This window comes from Ornithorhynchus anatinus, chromosome 18, assembly GCF_004115215.2.
Source record: "Ornithorhynchus anatinus isolate Pmale09 chromosome 18, mOrnAna1.pri.v4, whole genome shotgun sequence".
Lineage (NCBI taxonomy): Eukaryota > Metazoa > Chordata > Mammalia > Monotremata > Ornithorhynchidae > Ornithorhynchus > Ornithorhynchus anatinus.
This window is the reverse complement of record NC_041745.1, coordinates 41,524,034-41,541,990: the sequence shown is the minus strand read 5'-3', so window position 1 is coordinate 41,541,990 and position 17,957 is coordinate 41,524,034. Positions and strand designations below refer to the sequence as shown.

Sequence of the window (17,957 nt, the reverse complement as noted above, 5' to 3'; positions counted from 1 at the left end):
GAGGCACAGAGAAGTGACTTGTCCAAGGTCACCCAGAAGGCAAGAGGTAGGGCCATGATTAGAATCAGTCAATCATTCACATTTATGGAGCGCTTATTGTGTGCTAAGCACTTGGGAGAGTACAGTATAACAGAGTTGGTGGATACATTCAATTAGACTGTAAGCCCATCAAAGGGCAGGGACTGTCTATCTGTTACCGATTTGTACATTCCAAGTGCTTAGTACAGTGCTCTGCACATAGTAAGCGCTCAATAAATACTATTGAATGAATTCCGTACTCACAAGGAGCTCACAGTCTAGAGGAACCCGGGTCCTCCGACTCCCAGGTCCATGCTCTTTCGACTAGGAAAAGCATGGGGGCCATTGGGATGGAGAGGAAGAGATGGATCCAGGGAATGGAAAGAGAAGTCAAGGAGAATGCCAGACTTGGGAGAGGTGATGGTGGTGCGGGCCACCGTGACGGGAAAGTTAAGTTGTAGGTTGGAAGCTCCTTGAATGCAAAATATCTCATGTCCTCTGCCACCTGCAGATGTTTAGTGATTTTTTTTGCTAGTTTGTGTGCATAAGGAAACTACCAATGGCAGAGTAGGAGACTAGCTTAAAGGTAATGACTCTCTGTCAGCCGACCAATAATAGTAACAGTGGTACTTGTTAAGCGCTTACTATGTGCCAAGCACTGTTCTAAGCCCCAGAGTAGATACAAATTAATCCGACCGGATACCCTGGACCAAGGATAACTTGAGGGAAGTCTGCCAAGAGGCAAAGGTTGAGCTCTTCCCCAAATCACCCAGAAGGGTGGGTGGCCAATGCCCTGCCTGGGAAGTGGTTGGAAAAATGGGTTTCTGGAACAAAAGCAGTGTTAGAACTGTGCCCGCTCATCTGTATTCTTGAGATTGTCCTATCCCATCCTTCAGCGGCCTATCGGATTACACTCATCGGTCCAATTTTTCTGGTCTAGTTTACATCTTCAATAACTTTTTTCCAAAGCCAACGTGTGAGGAATGCTTTTCTAGCTGATTCTTTCCTCCTTTCAAAACAAATGAAAAGCAAGAGACTAGCTACTAGTTAGCTGAATCTCAAGTAGTTCCGGCCCGATAGCAATTCCAAAGACAAGGTGTGGGGTTTCTCTCTGAGGAGGGGGGTGAGGGGAAGATAGAGAAGGAGAGTCAGGGAGACCCTGCAGAATGCAAGGTTAATTTTGCCCTGACACACAACTTCCTTTTTTATTTCCTCTCACAGAACTGCTTTGTTTTATTGGTTGGATAATCGATTCATTATGCGATGTCACAGCATCCCACCCAACCCCCCAAAATATGCAGCCAAGTTGGGTCTTGTCATTTCCAACTTATCCATCCATTTCTACATCTGGCTGAAATAATTTTCGAGCTATTTGAGCCAGAGGACATGGTTCCTCTGCTGTTATATTGACGTTCCAGAGCAAATTACCATGCACTTTGGGGAGCCTTGCTGGGATTGCCATCTGCTGGTGGAGGAGACGATATTTAGAACAGATTTGGATTCCCTGCTTTTCAAATTTGAATTTGGTGGGCGAATACAGAGTCAGCCGTAGAACGGAATTAGTGAATTAGTAAAGGTTTTGAGTCCTTTTTTCAATTGTAGCGGGCTTGTAGAGCTATTTGTACTATGAATAGTTAAATGTAAATGGACCATAATTAAGGCAAAGTTGAAATTAAATTTGTTCAGTAAATGAGAATGACCACTGGGTAAATATTTTTATTAGAAAATTTGGTGGTTTTTTTTCCAAGCGGAACCTTAAATAGTAAAAGAGCTGTACTTCCAAAACTGTAATGGAATATGTAGTGCAAATGAGAATTAATAAAAATATCAGGAATTGGTACAGTGCCTTTTTATGGTTCCAAAGCACTGTTACACGAGTCACCGCCGTGGTATCCTCACAACAGGCTTGGGAAGAAAGCAGAGTTAAGGATGCTATCTCGTTAAGGTTGATATCCCCATTTTACAGATGTGGAAACAGGCACAGAGCAGTTAAGTCGACTTGAAGTGCCCAAGGTCACCCCATAATAACCAGTGGCATATTGGAGAGCATAATCCTTATCTCCTGACTCTATTTCCTCTCCCAAATTGCATATGGGAATCAGAGATGTGAAATCCCAGCTCTGCCACTTGTCGGCTGTGTGACTGTGGGCAAGTCACTTAACTTCGCTGTGCCTCAGTTCCCTCATCTGTAAAATGGGGATTAAGACTGTGAGCCCCACGTGGGACAACCTGATTCCCCTATGTCTACCCCAGCGCTTAGAACAGTGCTCGGCACATAGTAAGCGCTTAACAAATACCAACATTATTATTATTATTATTAATAAGACGCATCTTATATTAAGACTGGGACAGGGACCTTGTCTAACCTGCTTATCTTATATCTAACCCAGCACTTAGAACAATGCTTGGCACATAGTAAGGGCTTGATGAGTTTACATAATTATAATTATTATTCTATACATTTATATTTTATATGAACCAAAATTAATTTTTATCCAATCGATGTAAGTATCCTTTGTTTTTGAAGACGACACCGCTGACGGTGAAATTTATCTACGAGCCCTCGTATGACAGAATAGGTCAATGCACACTGCACACCCAAAGACAATCCTCTGTTGTGCTGCCCTGTTTGATGTGTGCAGTGCCTGGCTCTGTCTTTGCTTTTGCCTCCTTGTGTTCAAAGTTTCTCATGGAACATTAATATAAAAGCCAGCAAAATCAAATTCACTGCAAGCCGTAATGGGCATGATTATATGGAGCGGGGAAAGCTGAGCTGTGGAATTCCTTTTCCAGCTTAAGAAGAATCTGAAGTATCACAACAAACCTGAGAGCCAAATTTAGATCCACTATTTTACATTTCCCTAAATCGACAGAAAGTTGGTAACTTCCAGTTTGGAATCAGCTTCTCCAAGCAGTGCCAGTATGGACTGCATTTTTCGAAATGGCCAAAATAAATTGTTTTCAGAGAAAAGGGGTGGATGCCGTAGAAAATGTGATGAAAGCAAAATGCAGGAAGGGTATGTAGGATGGGATTGTCAGTGATACTTGCACAACTGGCCCAGGTTTGGGCTGGTATTTCCAAAACCACTGAAAGTGGATTTATATCAAGGCATTCCTATTTGCTGCTGTTGGAATCAGGCAGCTTCCTGGACTGTCCATGGACCTGTTCTAGGGCTTACGTTTTTATTCAGGTCCTGAAATGTATGGGAAGCTTGTTATGGGCAGGGAGCGTGGCCACTAATTCTGTTCGTTCATTCATTCATTCAGTCATCTTTATTGAGCGCTTACTATGTGCAGAGCACTGCACTAAGCACTTGGGGAAGTACAATACAACGATAAACAGTGATATTCCTTGTCCACAATGAGCTCACAGTCTAGAGGGGGGTGAGACAGACATCAAGACAAATAAATACAAATAAAGTATAGGTATATACATGTTATTTTACCCTCCCAAGCGCTTAGTAAAGTGCTCTGCATATGGTAAGCACTCAATAAATACCACTGATGGATTGATTGAGAAACCGAGTAATCCTCCCAGGAGGAGATAGTGTTTCTGCCTTGGGAGAAGAGTGGGCGGGTGTCTTATATTTACTTGAAAACATTTTGGTCTCTTTAATGGATATGCAAATAGAGAAGACGAATATTTTTACCCTCCTTAAGTTTCAAGATGAAACCAGGTTTGTAAAATTGCTTAGGTCTAGGTTTTTAGACTCTTTACCACCCAAAAACATCTGGGATGTGGTATTGTTGCCGGCTGAAACCTTTCATGCCATCTGGTGGGCAAGTACAAGAGAGGCCTAGATTTAAAATGATCGTTAATAGGCTTAAACTTCAGCTCAGTTAAAGTCCAGATAGTTTAAAACTATTTTTCCGATAGTCTTGACACCACTACAGTAGGAGAACATATTTTTTTACAAAAAGGATAAGATTCCCTTTAAAATGGGCGATAGTCTTGACACCGCTACAGTAGGAGAACATATTTTTTTACAAAAAGGATGAATGATTCCCTTTAAAATGGGCACGATGTAAAATATGTGCAAATTGCACTATTGTTTCCATCAATCGATCTTATTTATTGACCACTTACTGTGCGCGGAGGACCATACTAGGTGCTTGGGAGAGTACCATAAAACAGAATCGATAGATATGTTCCCTGCCCACAGTGAGCTTACAGTCTAAATTTTGAGGACAAAAGTGTACGGAACTTCACTCCGCTGCCCGGACCATTTTTCTACAAAAACCTTCAGTTCATGTTTCCCCAATCCTCATGAACCTCCAGTGATTGCCCATCCTTACCGTCAGCTGTAAAGCACTCAATAATCTTGCCCCCCTCCTACTTTACCTCTCTCCACTCCTCCCGAGAAGCAACGTGGCTGAATGGAAACAGCACGGGCTTGGGAGTCAGAGGTTTTGGGTTCTAATCCCAGCTCCGTCACTGATCAGCTGTGTGACTTTGGGCATGTCACTTCTCTTCTCTGTGCCTCAGTTACCTCATCTGTAAAATGGGGATTAAGACTGTGAGTCCCACGTGGGACAACTCAAATGCCTTGTGTCTACCCCAGCGCTTAGAAAAGTGCTTGGCATAGTACGTGCTTAACAAATACCATCATCATCACTATTATTATTATTATTATTATGTGAGACATGGACTGTGTCCAACCTGATTAACTTGTATTTACCCCAGCCCTCAGGATAGTACCTGGCACCTAGTAAGTGCTTAACAAATACCATTAAGATAGGAAGGGGCAAGGAAATTGAGCGCTTTAAAGGCAAGGGTAAGGAATTTCTGTTTAATGCAGAAGTAGACCATGTGGACAATACACTGTAAGAGTGTTGTGGGCAGGGAATGTGTTCGTTTTCTCGTTATATTGTACTCTCCCAAGCGCTTACTACAGTGCTCTGCACACAGTAAGTGCTCAGTAAATGTGATTGAATGAATGTTAAACCATGTAGACACTCCTGAAAATACTTTCTCCTTACCCTCCCAAGGGCTGAGTGCAATTCCCTGTCTATGCTACCAAACGATCAGTAGACTGCGTGCGTCATTTAGCCATGAATAACTTCCTCATCAGGTTCACCTCTTCCATTCTTCCAGATTTCACCTTTCCGCCATCCCCCGAAATGCCGCAGGTTTTCCAAGTGTTGGAAAACTGCCTTTAGATCAGAAGATGGATTTCATGATATTTGTCTTCCTAGGTTCGCCTCTCTGTTGTCTGAGATCACTAGAAAACATTTGATGTTCCCCGCAGCCAAGAAGACACAGGTTCACGTGGCCTGCCCGACTCCAGGTAAAATTTCCAACCCAGTCTCACACTCCCCTCCTAGACTGCAAGCTTCTAAAGGGCAGGGATCACATCTAAGTCCGTTGTACTCTCCCAGAAACTTAGTACGATGCTTTTGACCCAATACATGCTCAGTAAACGTCACTTTTTAAAAATGATATTTAAGTGCTTATTATGTGCCTGGCACTGTACTAACTGCTGAGGTAGAGACAAGTTAATCTGGTTGAACGCAGTCCATGTCCCACATGGGGCTCATAGTTTTAACATCCATTTTACGGATGAGGGACATGAGGCCCAGAGAAGTGAAGTGTCCAAGGTCACACAGCAGACAAGGGACGGAGCTGGGATTAGAACTCAGATCCTTCTGACTTCCTGGCCCATGCTCTATCCACTAGGCAACACTCCTTCTATTGATTTGCAATGGGAACTCTCAGGCCAAGTGTTGGTTGGGGCTCCACAGCTCTTCTCCTTCTAGGATCTCAAAGAGCTCTGTAACTTGGGGCCACAGTCCTGCCAGTGAAAAAATAGTAAACTGTTCCCTTTGAGGCTCCTTTTTCAGGCCTAGTAAAGCCTGCATTTAGTGAAGATCCCCTGATGGCTCCCAAAATTTGTCCAACTTGCCTTGTGGCTTACTCTGTCTCGGGATTGTGTAAAGTGAGTTTTAAAGTACAATATAGCCGAGACCCATCAATCACGGGAGAATGAATCCAGGTACATCATCAGGGTTGTGACTCGAGGAGCTGCCCTTCCAGGGGAGGTTATCAATCCATAATATTTACTGAGCACTTACTTTCCACATAGCGCTGTATTAGGTGCTTGGAAGAGTGCAGTGTATACTAAATATCATCTCTACCCTCAAGGAATTTACAGTCCAGTGGGGGACATGGGTGTTAAAGTATATTGCTGATAAGAGGCAATAATGGACTATGTAAGATACCTTTGTAAGAGGTCTGGGAGTTGTGAATACTCCGTTGTTTAAGATGCCACGGAAGGGCTGAGATGGGTACTGGTGAATCCTCCATCTCTGAAGAGGTGTGACCCTCTCCTTTAGGGATTATTTCAGTGCAATATTACTCTAAGGAACTGAGAGAAATGGGCTGAAATTCCATACAGCTGATCTAGAAGGTAGAACTCTCCACTATATCGTAGAGCCAACCCTGTTCTTATGTCATTGTTGTTAAGTCCTTACTATGTGCTCTGCACACAGTAAGTGCTCGGTAAATACGATTGAATGAATGCCAAACACTGTTCTAAACTCTGGGGTAGATACAAGATAATCAGGTCCCACCTAAGGGCCCGCAGTCTAAGTGGGAGGGAGAACAGGTATCGAATCCTCGTTTTGTAGATGAAGGAACCGAGGCACAGAGAAGTGAAGTGACTTGCCCAACGTCACCAGCACGTATGTGGAGGAGCTGGGATTAGAACCCAAGTCTTCAGACTCCCAGTCCTCTGTCCTTCCCACTAGACCACACTGCTCACCTGTAGAGAAGCATTCCAACATTTCACAGTGGCCTTTATTCCTTAGAAATGCCCAGGTCCCAGGGTGCATCTATTAATGAGGGGAAAGGCAGTCTTCAAGGAGAAATACAGAAGAGCAAATGCCTAGATGAAGGGAAGCAGCATGACAAAGTGGGTAGAGCGTGGGCCTGGGAGTCAAAAGGTCATGGGTTCTAATCCTGACTCTGCCCCTTGTCTGCTGTGGGACCTTGGACAAGTCACTTCACTTCTCTGGGCCTCAGTTACCTCAGCTCTAAAATGGGGATTAAGACTGTGAGTCCCATGTGGGACAGGGACTGTATCCAACCTACTTAGGCTGTATCTACCTCAGCGCTTAGAACAGTGCTTGACACATAGTAAGTGCTTAACAAGTACAATCATTATTAGATTAAGACATAAGTGAAAGATGATTTTAGGAGGTGCGCTTAAAGTGGCCATGGCTAAACTCATGTTCTTAACCCCCATGCCTGTCGGTCAGTCTATCCTGCCGCCGACTTCTCACCCATGTCCTGCCTCTGGCCTGGAACGCCCTCCCTCTTTATATCCAACAATTACTGTCCTTGATCTGACCTCTAGAGCTAGCATCTCACCACCCCCCACATACCTACTTTCCTCCTCCCCTCCAGGCTTATGATAATAATAACAATAATAATAATAATGCTATTTGTTAAGCACTTACTATGTGCCAGACACTGTAGTAAGCACTGGGGTGGATACAAGGAAATCAGGTTGGATACAGTCCCTGTCCCACATGGAGCTCATAGTCTCAATTCCCATTTTACAGACGACGTAATTGAGGCACAGAAGCGAAGTGATTTGCCCAAGGTTACACAGCAGACAAGTGGTGGAGCCAGGATTAGCACCCATGACCTTCTGACTCTCAGGCCCAGGCTCTATCTAATATGCCATTTCTCCCTTCACTCCCCTGACCGGGAAGCGATGTACGTCCCTTTCTGAATTGGGACAAAACTCCTTCACTTGATTCATCCTGCCACCATCCAGGGCTGATGGCGTATATCTCCTGCTGTGGTGTCCAGTTGGGGATGGGGTTGACTTTCCCAGGACTGGTCAGAAGCAGAGTAAGAAGTGCCCACGGCCACTTCTCTAAAACCTCCTACTTGCTGCAACGAGCACAGTGTGGTTCTCGAACTTTGGAGCCCCTCCTTGATCTGGCCACCAGTTGCCATGACCCCATGAGAGATTTAGAGACAGGCCGAAGTTCTGAAAGACTGCAGCTGGTTTAGATAGATGCTACTCTCTCTTCCCATAACATGGGTGTTCAGTCGTATTTATTGAATGCTTACTGCGTGCAGAGCACTGTACTAAACGCTTGGAAAAGTACATTGCAACAATAAACGGACACGTTCCCTGCCCACAAAGAGCTTGTTCACTGTGCGGTCTGATTAGATGGTTGCTGGAGAAGCTGAGAAAATTCCAGCGTGGCTCATTGGAAAGAGTGCGGGCTTGGGAGTCAGAGGTCATGGGTTCGTATCCCATATCTGCCACATGTCAGCTGTGTGACTGTGGGCAAGTCACTTAACTTCTGTGGGCCTCAGTTACCTCAACTGTAAAATAGGGATGAAGACTGTGAGCCTCACGTGGGACAACATGATTACCCTGTATCTCCCCCAGCACTTAGAACAGTGTTCTGCACGTAGTAAGCGCTTAACAAATACCAACATTATTATTATTCCCCATTTGGATAGGACACAATGCAAGGCATTGCCAGTCAATCATATTTATTGAGTACTTACTGTCTGCAGACCCCTGTATTAAGCCCTTGGGAGAGTACAATTTAACAGACATATTCCCTGCCTACAATGAGATTACAATGGAGAGGGGGAGACAGACATTAGAATAAATAAATTACAGATATGTATGTAAGTTTTATGGATCTGGGAAAGGGATGAATAAAGGAAGCAAGTCAGGGAGATGCACAAGGGATTCGGAGAAAGAGGAAAGAGGGCTTAGTCAGGGAAGATCTCTTGGAGGACCGTGGCCTTCAATAAGGTTTTGAAGCGGGGAGAGTAATTGTCGGATACGAAGAGGGAGGGGATTCCAGGCCAGAGGCTGGACGTGGGTGAGAGGTCAGCAGTGAAATAGACAAGATCGAGGTATGATGAGAAGGTTAGCAATAGAAGAGCGAAGTGTGTGGGCTGAGTTGTAGAAGGAGAGCAGTGAGGTGAGGTAGGAGGGGGCAAGGTGATTGAGAAATGCTGTGTGCTTTAAGGCAAGTCTCCCTGTACGTCGGGAACATCAAGTCCTGCTCTTTAGGGGAATCGAGTGTACCTGTCGGTGTCTGCAGAAATCCGAGAGGCCATCTCCTCTCCTTGCTGAATGCTAAAATCATTTGGTATGGTTTCATTCTGCGGGGCCTTTCACCAAGATTCTCCAGCTGTTTACAAACTTTAATTAAGTCTCACGTTACCGCGGAGGGAAAGTGAGTGTTCTGTCATCACGTCTAATGCTCCTATCATATCAACCGGTACTAAGTTGGGGTTTGTTTTTTTTTTAACTATAGAATGGTCCCCTGCCAATATAGTGCTCTAATGACATTTGATATTTAATTATAGTTGGAAGAGAAACCTCCAAATGGGCGCATTTTACTCTACTGTCCAGCAGAAATGCTTCATTCTGCTTTATCTGTTTTCTTCACTGTAAAACCCAACTATGTTGTGGTAATAATAATAATTGTGGTAGTTACAAGCATCCTTGGGTGCCGAACAGTGTACTAAGGGCTGGGTGGTGGGGCCTACGATGGTGCCTAGCTTTCAAGGGTTCGCAGTTTTTAAGCCTATGAAGGAGAATAAATATGTGAAATGCTGAGACAGCCAGGAACTCTCTCAGAGCAAGATGAGAAAAAAAAAATGCAGGCGATGATGGAATTTTGGTAGACTACTAAAAACTTTGGCCAGCTGGCAAGTGTTTTGAAGTTAGATTCAAGTCCCTGGTTTGAAAATGGAACAGCAGGAAAATGTTGGGAGCCCCTTATTGGGTAGGGATTGCCTCTATCTGATGCCAAATTGTACTTTCCAAGTGCTTAGTACAGTGCTCTGCACACAGTTAGAGCTCCATAAAAAGGAATGAATGAATGAATATTTGAATGAATGAATAATGCCCCAAAAGGCATGCCCCAGGTTTTCCCGGAAGCTGAGCCACATTCTTGTGAAAACTCGCTCGGCAACTTTCACCCATTTTGGTACCCTGCCTAAGCACACAATGATTAAGCCAGCCCACTGAGTCCAAACCAGCTTGTGGCATCAGACAGACGTCGAGTTCTAGTCAAAATGCACAGTGAAAACTGGCATACTGGCAGAATTGTGTGGACTTCTGAATATATGGAACATATTTTCAAGGGAAGATTTGGATTTTGCAAATAGTTCCTTTCAGAGTCCAGTACAGTTGTTTGGATTGCTGGCTTTGTTTTATCCAAGGACACTGTCAGAAAGCAAGATTTCGGCAATAAGGACAGTACTGAATCTCCCTGATACTGTGGTTCCCCAGCAACTAAGTGGTCATAAAATAATTTTGTTTCTATTGTGAATATGCCATGGATTCTTGAAATTCCGAAAAGTGTGACTCCATTGTTGCATTGTCCTTATTTGGGATTTCTTCTACCCGTGGATCTTCTGCAAATCCTTTACTGAAGAGTTTCACTGCAAAACTTGGGAGAAATGTCCTTATTTCAGCCAACTCAAGTGCCTATTCCTATTTGCAGTTGGCTGGAATACATCTTTTCTAGTTTATTTTCCACCCCAATTCTCAGCCCCATGACGTCGAGTTTTAATCAAAGCCAGAATCCCTGCAACTGGGGCCTCACACACAGGCTCAAAGAACAGCGTTGCATAGCTTTTGGTTCTGGACAGTTTTCATTCCACTTTTTCCACCAGATTTCTAGCAATTTCTAGAGTTTCCAAATCCTCCCGGTAGTGAGCTTCAACAACCAATAGCCATACCTGTGGAATGAAAGACCTTTTATGACCTCTGATGGAAGACGTCCGAAATAGCCCAGTTGTATTTTCAGATTCCTAGCCGAGCTCACTGGCAAAATTCACAGTTTTGACTTGCAAACCAAACATATTTGATTTATTACATGTTCTCCCCACCCCCAAGCAAAACTCCCTCTGATGTTCTATAATCTAAGATGGAAGTCATTATGGAACAGAATAAAATTGACTCTTGGGGTATCTTAATGACATAGAGTTTTCTAAAAGTATCTTTTTTCTAAAAACAATTTAAAAAAAGTCATTTTTTACTTTTTTTGCATCTAGTTGAAGCAGCAATAAAGAGAGATGATTCCTGCCCACGACGAGCTCACAGTCTAGGGATGGGAGACAGACATCAATACAAGTAAACAGGCATCAATATAAATAATAAGTAAACAAATCCCAGCTCTGCCGCTTGTCAGCTGTGCGACTCTGGGCAAGTCACTTAACTTTTCTGTGCCTCAGTTACCTCATCTGTAAAATGGGGATTAAGACTGTGGGACAACCTGATTACCCTGTATCTATCCCAGCGCTTAGAACAGTGCTCTGCATATAGTAAGCGCTTAACAAATACCAACATTATTATTATTATTATTATCATCCCGACTGGATTATTGTGTCAGCCTCCTCTCTGATCTCCCTTCCTCCTGTCTCTCCCCACTCCAGTCTATTCTTCATTCTGCTGCCTGGATCATCTTCCTACAGAAACGCTCTGGGCATGTCACTCCCCTCCTCAAAAACCTCCAGTGGTTGCCTATCAACCTTCGTATGAAACAAAAACTCCTCACTCCTGGCCTCAAAGCTCTCCATCACCTTGGCCCCTCCTACCTCACCTCCCTTCTCTCTTTCTACTGCCCACCCCATACACTCCCCTCCTCTGCCACTCACCTCCTCACTGTCCCCCATTCACGCCTGTCCTGCTGTCGTCGCCTGGCCCACGTTTGTTCATTCATTCATTCATTCATTCATTCATTCATTCAACCTACCTTTGGCCTGGAACACCCTCCCTCCTCTTATCAGACAGATAATTGCTTTCTCCCACTCCAAAGCCTTATTGAAGGCATCTCTCCTCCCAGAAGCCTTCCCTGACTAAGCCCTCCTGTCCCCTTCTCTCACTCCCTTCTACGATTCTCTTACTTGCTCCTTCATTCATCCTCCCTCCTATCCCCACAGCACATATGTATATATCTGTAATACATATATATATATATATTACATTAATGTCTCTCTCCCCCTCTAAACTGTGACCTCACTGTGGGCAGGGAATGTTATATCGTACTCTCTCAAGCACTTAGTACAGTGCTTCGCACACAGTAAGTGCTCAGTAAATATGATTGAATGAATGAGACACAACCATCACTAACCTTTCCACTAATCTAAATTTCATCTTTGAAGAGACAGTTGTTGCAGTACCCTATCTTAATCACAGCTGTATTTAGCTCCTGTATAGCATTCAAATATTATAGTATTAGATATTTGAGTATCTGCTGCTTGCAGCACACCTTCAAAGCCTTATTATAATCACATCTCCACGAGATCTTCCCCCACTAAACTTTCATCCCTCCCCCAAATTCTGCATTGTCTTTGCATTTGGCTCAGTGCCCTTTAACCATTTGATATTCCTCCTCCCTTCTTCCCCTCCCACAGTACTTATGTACATATCTGTAATTTATTTTAATGTCTGTTTTCCCTTCGGGGTTGACAGGCGGGGAACGTGTCTGGCAATTCTGTTGTATTGCACTCTCCGAAGTGCTCAGTAAACTCCTCTGCACTCAGTAAACACTCAGTAAATACCATTGATTGCTAGAAGTGGTCAAAAGAAGCAGAAGACAAGTTTCCTACCCCCAGGAAGCTTACAGTCTAAGGGAGAATAACAATGATAGTAATAAAATAACATTTGTTAACTACCTGCTAAACACTGTACTAAGCCAATACAATTAGATCAGACACAGAAGACAGACATAATAGTATTCACAAGAACCTGAACTGTATCTTCTGCCTCTGATAATAATAATTATAGTATTTGTTAAGGGCTTACTTTGTGCCAAGCATTTTTCTAAGCATTGGAATAATAATATTGTATTTAAGTACTTATAAACCGTGAACTAAATGCAGGGGTAAATGCAATTTCAATATAATTTCACTTTCAATACAGAACCATTTCAATACAGTTGGGCTCACAATCCAGAGGAGGAGAAGACCTGGTCTTGAATCCCCATTTTATAGGTGAGGAAACTAACTTCCCAGAGCAAGGAAGTGACTTGCCCCAGGTCACACACCAGAGAAGGGGCAGAGCCAGGATTAGAATCCCGTTTTTCTGACTCCCAGGACTGTGCTCTTTCCATTAGACCTCACTGCTTCCTCCCAAATACAGTGCCTTGCCCACTGTAGATCCTCAGTAAATACCTTCGATGAGGACGGTGATCTCATTATTTATTTTGTTAATGAATTGTACATCGCCTTGATTCTATTTAGTTGCCATTGTTTTTATGAGATGTTCTTCCCCTTGACGCTGTTTAGTGCCATTGTTCTTGTCTGTCCGTCTCCCCCGATTAGACTGTAAGCCCGTCAAACGGCAGGGACCGTCTCTATCTGTTGCCGACTTGTTCATCCCAAGCGCTTAGTACAGTGCTCTGCACATAGTAAGCGCTCAATAAATACTATTGAATGAATGAATGAATGTATTATAGCTTTGGGTAAATTTAAAGAGCATTTCCTATCAGAGAACTAAAGCAAAGGAAAATTTTTCAATCTCTCGGAAGCCTGACCCAAACAACTGAAAGCACCGTATAAGTAGTAAGTTATTTTTCACTCCTTGTGCTCTCTCTGTCGTTCAATTGCCACTTTTAATTTTATGCCTCAGATCAAACTCCTCTTGAGCCAGCGTCTGGTGAAAGAATTGAAGGGAAGATGAATATGCACGAAGAGGAACTGTGGGGAAAGATAGTCTCAGCAGTACTGAATGACACCATTGATGACGAGATGTGGGACCGGGAAGTGGAAAACCTGATTGCGTGGACTAAAACGCTCGGTGCTGGTGGTTTAGAGCATTAAAGGTGATGTGGTAGAACCAGAAAAGTGGTGTCTTTTGCCTTGCCCCATGGCTCCTAGTGTTTCTGCATTGGCAGCACCAGACTCATTCGTGGTCAGGGAAGCAGCGTGGCCTAGTGGATGGATCCCAATCCTGGGAGTCAGAAGGACTTGGGTTCTCATTCCGTCTCTGCCTCTTGTCTGCTGTGTGATCTTGGGGAAGTCACCTCACTTCTCTGGGCCTCAGGAACCTCATCTGTAAAATTCATTCATTCATTCATTCAATAGTATTTATTGAGCGCTTACTATGTGCAGAGCACTGTACTAAGCGCTTGGGATGAACAAGTCGGCAACAGATAGAGACAGTCCCTGCCGTTTGACGGGCTTACAGTCTAATCGGGGGAGACGGACAGACGAGAACAATGGCACTAAACAGCGTCAAGGGGAAGAACATCTCGTAAAAACAATGGCAACTAAATAGAATCAAGGCGATGTACAATTCATTAACAAAATAAATAGGGTAACGAAAATATATACAGTTGAGTGGACGGGTACAGTGCCATGGGGATGGGAAGGGAGAGGTGGAGGAGCAGAGGGAAAAGGGGAAAATGAGGCTTAAGCTGCGGAGAGGTAAAGGGGGGATGGCAGAGGGAGTAGAGGGGGAAGAGGAGCTCAGTCTGGGAAGGCCTCTTGGAGGAGGTGATTTTTAAGTAAGGTTTTGAAGAGGGAAAGAGAATCAGTTTGGCGGAGGTGAGGAGGGAGGGCGTTCCAGGACCGCGGGAGGACGTGACCCAGGGGTCGACGGCGGGATAGGCGAGACCGAGGGACGGCGAGGAGGTGGGCGGCGGAGGAGCGGAGCGTGCGGGGTGGGCGGTAGAAAGAGAGAAGGGAGGAGAGGTAGGAAGGGGCAAGGTGATGGAGAGCCTCGAAGCCTAGAGTGAGGAGTTTTTGTTTGGAGCGGAGGTCGATAGGCAACCACTGGAGTTGTTTAAGAAGGGGAGTGACATGCCCAGATCGTTTCTGCAGGAAGATGAGCCGGGCAGCGGAGTGAAGAATAGACCGGAGCGGGGCGAGAGAGGAGGAAGGGAGGTCAGAGAGAAGGCTGCCACAGTAGTCTAGCCGGGATATAACGAGAGCCCGTAATAGTAAGGTAGCCGTTTGGGTGGAGAGGAAAGGGCGGATCTTGGCGATATTGTAGAGGTGAAACCGGCAGGTCTCGGTAACGGATAGGATGTGTGGGGTGAACGAGAGGGACGAGTCAAGGATGACACCGAGATTGCGGGCCTGCGGGACGGGAAGGATGGTCGTGCCATCCACGGTGATGGAGAAGTCTGGGAGCGGACCGGGCTTGGGAGGGAAGATGAGGAGCTCAGTCTCGCTCATGTTGAGTTTTAGGTGGCGGGCCGACATCCAGGTGGAGACGTCCCGGAGGCAGGAGGAGATGCGAGCCTGAAGGGAGGGGGAGAGGACAGGGGCGGAGATGTAGATCTGCGTGTCATCTGCGTAGAGATGGTAGTCAAAGCCGTGAGAGCGGATGAGTTCACCGAGGGAGTGGGTGTAAATGGAGAACAGAAGAGGGCCAAGAACTGACCCTTGAGGAACTCCAACAGTTAAAGGATGGGAGGGGGAGGACACTGACCCTTGAGGAACTCCAACAGTTAAAGGATGGGAGGGGGAGGAGTCTCCAGCGTAGGAGACCGAGAATGAAAATGGGCATTAAGACTGTGAACCCCAAGTGGGCCATGGACCGCATGCAAATCGAGTAGCTTGTATCTACCCCATTATTACCACCATTATTATCTTTATTTTTATTCACCCACATCAGCCAGCTGCAGGCAGAACTGGGGCTAGATCACAGGTCTCCTGACTCCCTGAATCACAAGCAGGGCTGTACAGTCCCTTTTGGTTGCTGCCCTGCTGCATTTATTCTTTCAATAATAATAATAATGATAATAGTGGTATTCGTTAAATACTTAGACGTGCCAAGCACTGGACAAGATAATCAGATCGGACGCAGCCTCTGTCCCACATGAGGCACACAGTCTAAGAGGGCGAGAGAACAGATCTTGGATCCTCATTTTACAGATTCATTCATCATTCAATTGCATTTTTTGTGTGCTTACTGTGACTGTACTAAGCGCTTGGGAACATACTACCCAACAATAAACAGTGACTTTCCCCCCCACAGTGAACTGACAGTCTAGGGGGGTGAGGAAACAGAGATCCCACAGGAAGAGAGTGGAAGATCCGGGATTAGAACCCAGGTCCTCTGACTCCCAGACTCATCCTCTGTGCACTAGACCTCGCTGCTTGCCATGCTCCCTTTGCAGTCGAATGGAAAGCCTGGACAAGGCGATCGAGACCTGAAGCAGTGTGGTAGAGTGGAAAGAGCATGGGCCTGGGAGTCAGGATCGTACTCTCCCAAGTGCTTCTAAGTGCTCTGCCTTCAGTAAGCGTTCAGTAAATACAACTGAATGAATGAATGACCAGAGCTCTAATCCCGGTTCTGCCACTGGTCTGCCTCTGTTCCCTCAACTGTAAAAGGAGGATTAAATACCCATTCTGCCCTCTACTTACACCGTGAGCCCCACGTGGGATGGGGACTGTGTCCGACCTAATTAACTTGTACCTACCCCAGTGCTTAGAACAGTGTCTGGCCCATAAGAAGCACTTAACAAGTACCCAAAAAACCCCATGAATCATGGATTTCCTGTGCCAGGCAGAACGTTCCTGGCACTCCCTGAGATTCACCAATACCCCTACCCTAGCTGAGGTGGGGGGAAAATGGTGTTTTTATCCTCCCATTCCAGCCTAGCACGGCTATATCATGGCATTAGCCTGCTGCATGAAATTTTCAATCAGTCAATCATTCAGTGGTATTTACTGAGCGCTTTCTTTGTGCAGAGCACTGTATTAAGCAATGGAACACAGTTGGTAGACTCATTTCCTGCCCACAAAGAGCTTACAGTCCAGAGGGTGGGTAGTCTTGAAACAGAACAGTAATTCCCTCTTGAATTAACCTTTTATCTATTGTGAATAATCAGAGCATGTTCCAGGGCAAAAGCCAATGAAGAATGAGTCTTCATATACCCATTTGATGATGCTCCCTGTGTTTATCTCCTTATTCAACTGGTTTGAATATGTAGATTTTGAAAGCTGCCCCTGTTTGAAATCCAGGGGCGAGGAAGGAAAGGGGGAGGAAGAAAGACAGCAAGTTTGGACCCTTCTCTCTAATTTTCCCTTGCAATTAGGGTTTTTAAAAGGAGTTTCTAAACGCCGAGCAAATTTGAACGGCGGTTATTGAGTTTGATGTTCTCTTTTCATTCCCTGTTAGTCTCAAAGGAGGCCACTAGGTGGCAGTGTTTGCCTGTGTTAGGTACAATGCGATGTTCATTCATTCATTCAATCGCATTTATTGAGCGCTTGCTGTGTGCAGAACACTGTACTAAGCGCTTGGAAAGTACAATTCGGAGTAAGTACATTGGCAACAGATGGAGACAATCCCAACCCAACAATGGGCTCACGGTTTAGAAGGGGGGAGACAGACAACAGAACGAAACAAGTAAGCAGGCATCGATAGCATCCCGATAGATAAATAGAATTATAGATATATACATAACATTAATAAAATTAATAGAATAATATGTACAAATATATACAAGTGCTGTGGGGAGGGGAAAGGGGTAGAGCAGAGGGAGGGTGTAGGGCCGATGGGGAGGGGAGGAAGATCAGAGGAAAAGGGGGGCTCAGATTGGGAAGGCCTCTTGGAGGAGGTGAGCTCTCAGTAGGGCTTTGAAAGGTGGAAGAGGGTTAGTTTGGCGGATGTGAGGTGGGAGGACATTCCAGGTCAGAAGTAGGACGTGCGCTGGGGTCGACAAGAACGAGGCCCAGTGAAGAGGTTAGTGGCAGAGAAGCGGAGTGTGCGGCTTGGGCTGTAGAAGGAGAGAAGGGAGGTCAGGTAGGAGGGGGGAAAGTGATGGAGAACTTTGAAGCGAAGAGTGAGAAGTTTTTGCTGTACACGAAGATTGATAGGCAACCACTAGAGATTTTTGGGGAAGGGGGTGACATGCCCAGAGCGTTTCTGTAGAAAGATAATCTGGGCAGCAGAGTGAAGTGGGGAGAGGCAGGAGGTTATGGCTTCTAG

The 17,957-nt window shown here is 45.1% G+C and overlaps 1 protein-coding gene across 4 annotated transcripts in view; it reads left to right on the top strand.

Moving 5' to 3' along the window:
* UBE2U (ubiquitin conjugating enzyme E2 U) overlaps window positions 1-13,861 on the top strand; it is a 38,261-nt gene extending 24,400 nt beyond the window's left edge. For 3 of the 4 annotated variants that reach the window (XM_029083087.2, XM_029083085.2, XM_029083086.2), the window contains exons 10-11: window positions 5,215-5,306; window positions 13,647-13,861. In XM_029083087.2, the coding sequence (XP_028938920.1) occupies window positions 5,215-5,306; window positions 13,647-13,837 (283 nt within the window). In that variant the 3' untranslated portion in view covers window positions 13,838-13,861. Of the gene's footprint in view, window positions 1-5,214; window positions 5,307-12,938; window positions 13,010-13,646 lie in introns of all 4 variants that reach the window. The other variant, XM_029083088.2, reaches the window with a different exon arrangement.
* The last annotated feature ends 4,096 nt before the right edge of the window (window positions 13,862-17,957 follow it).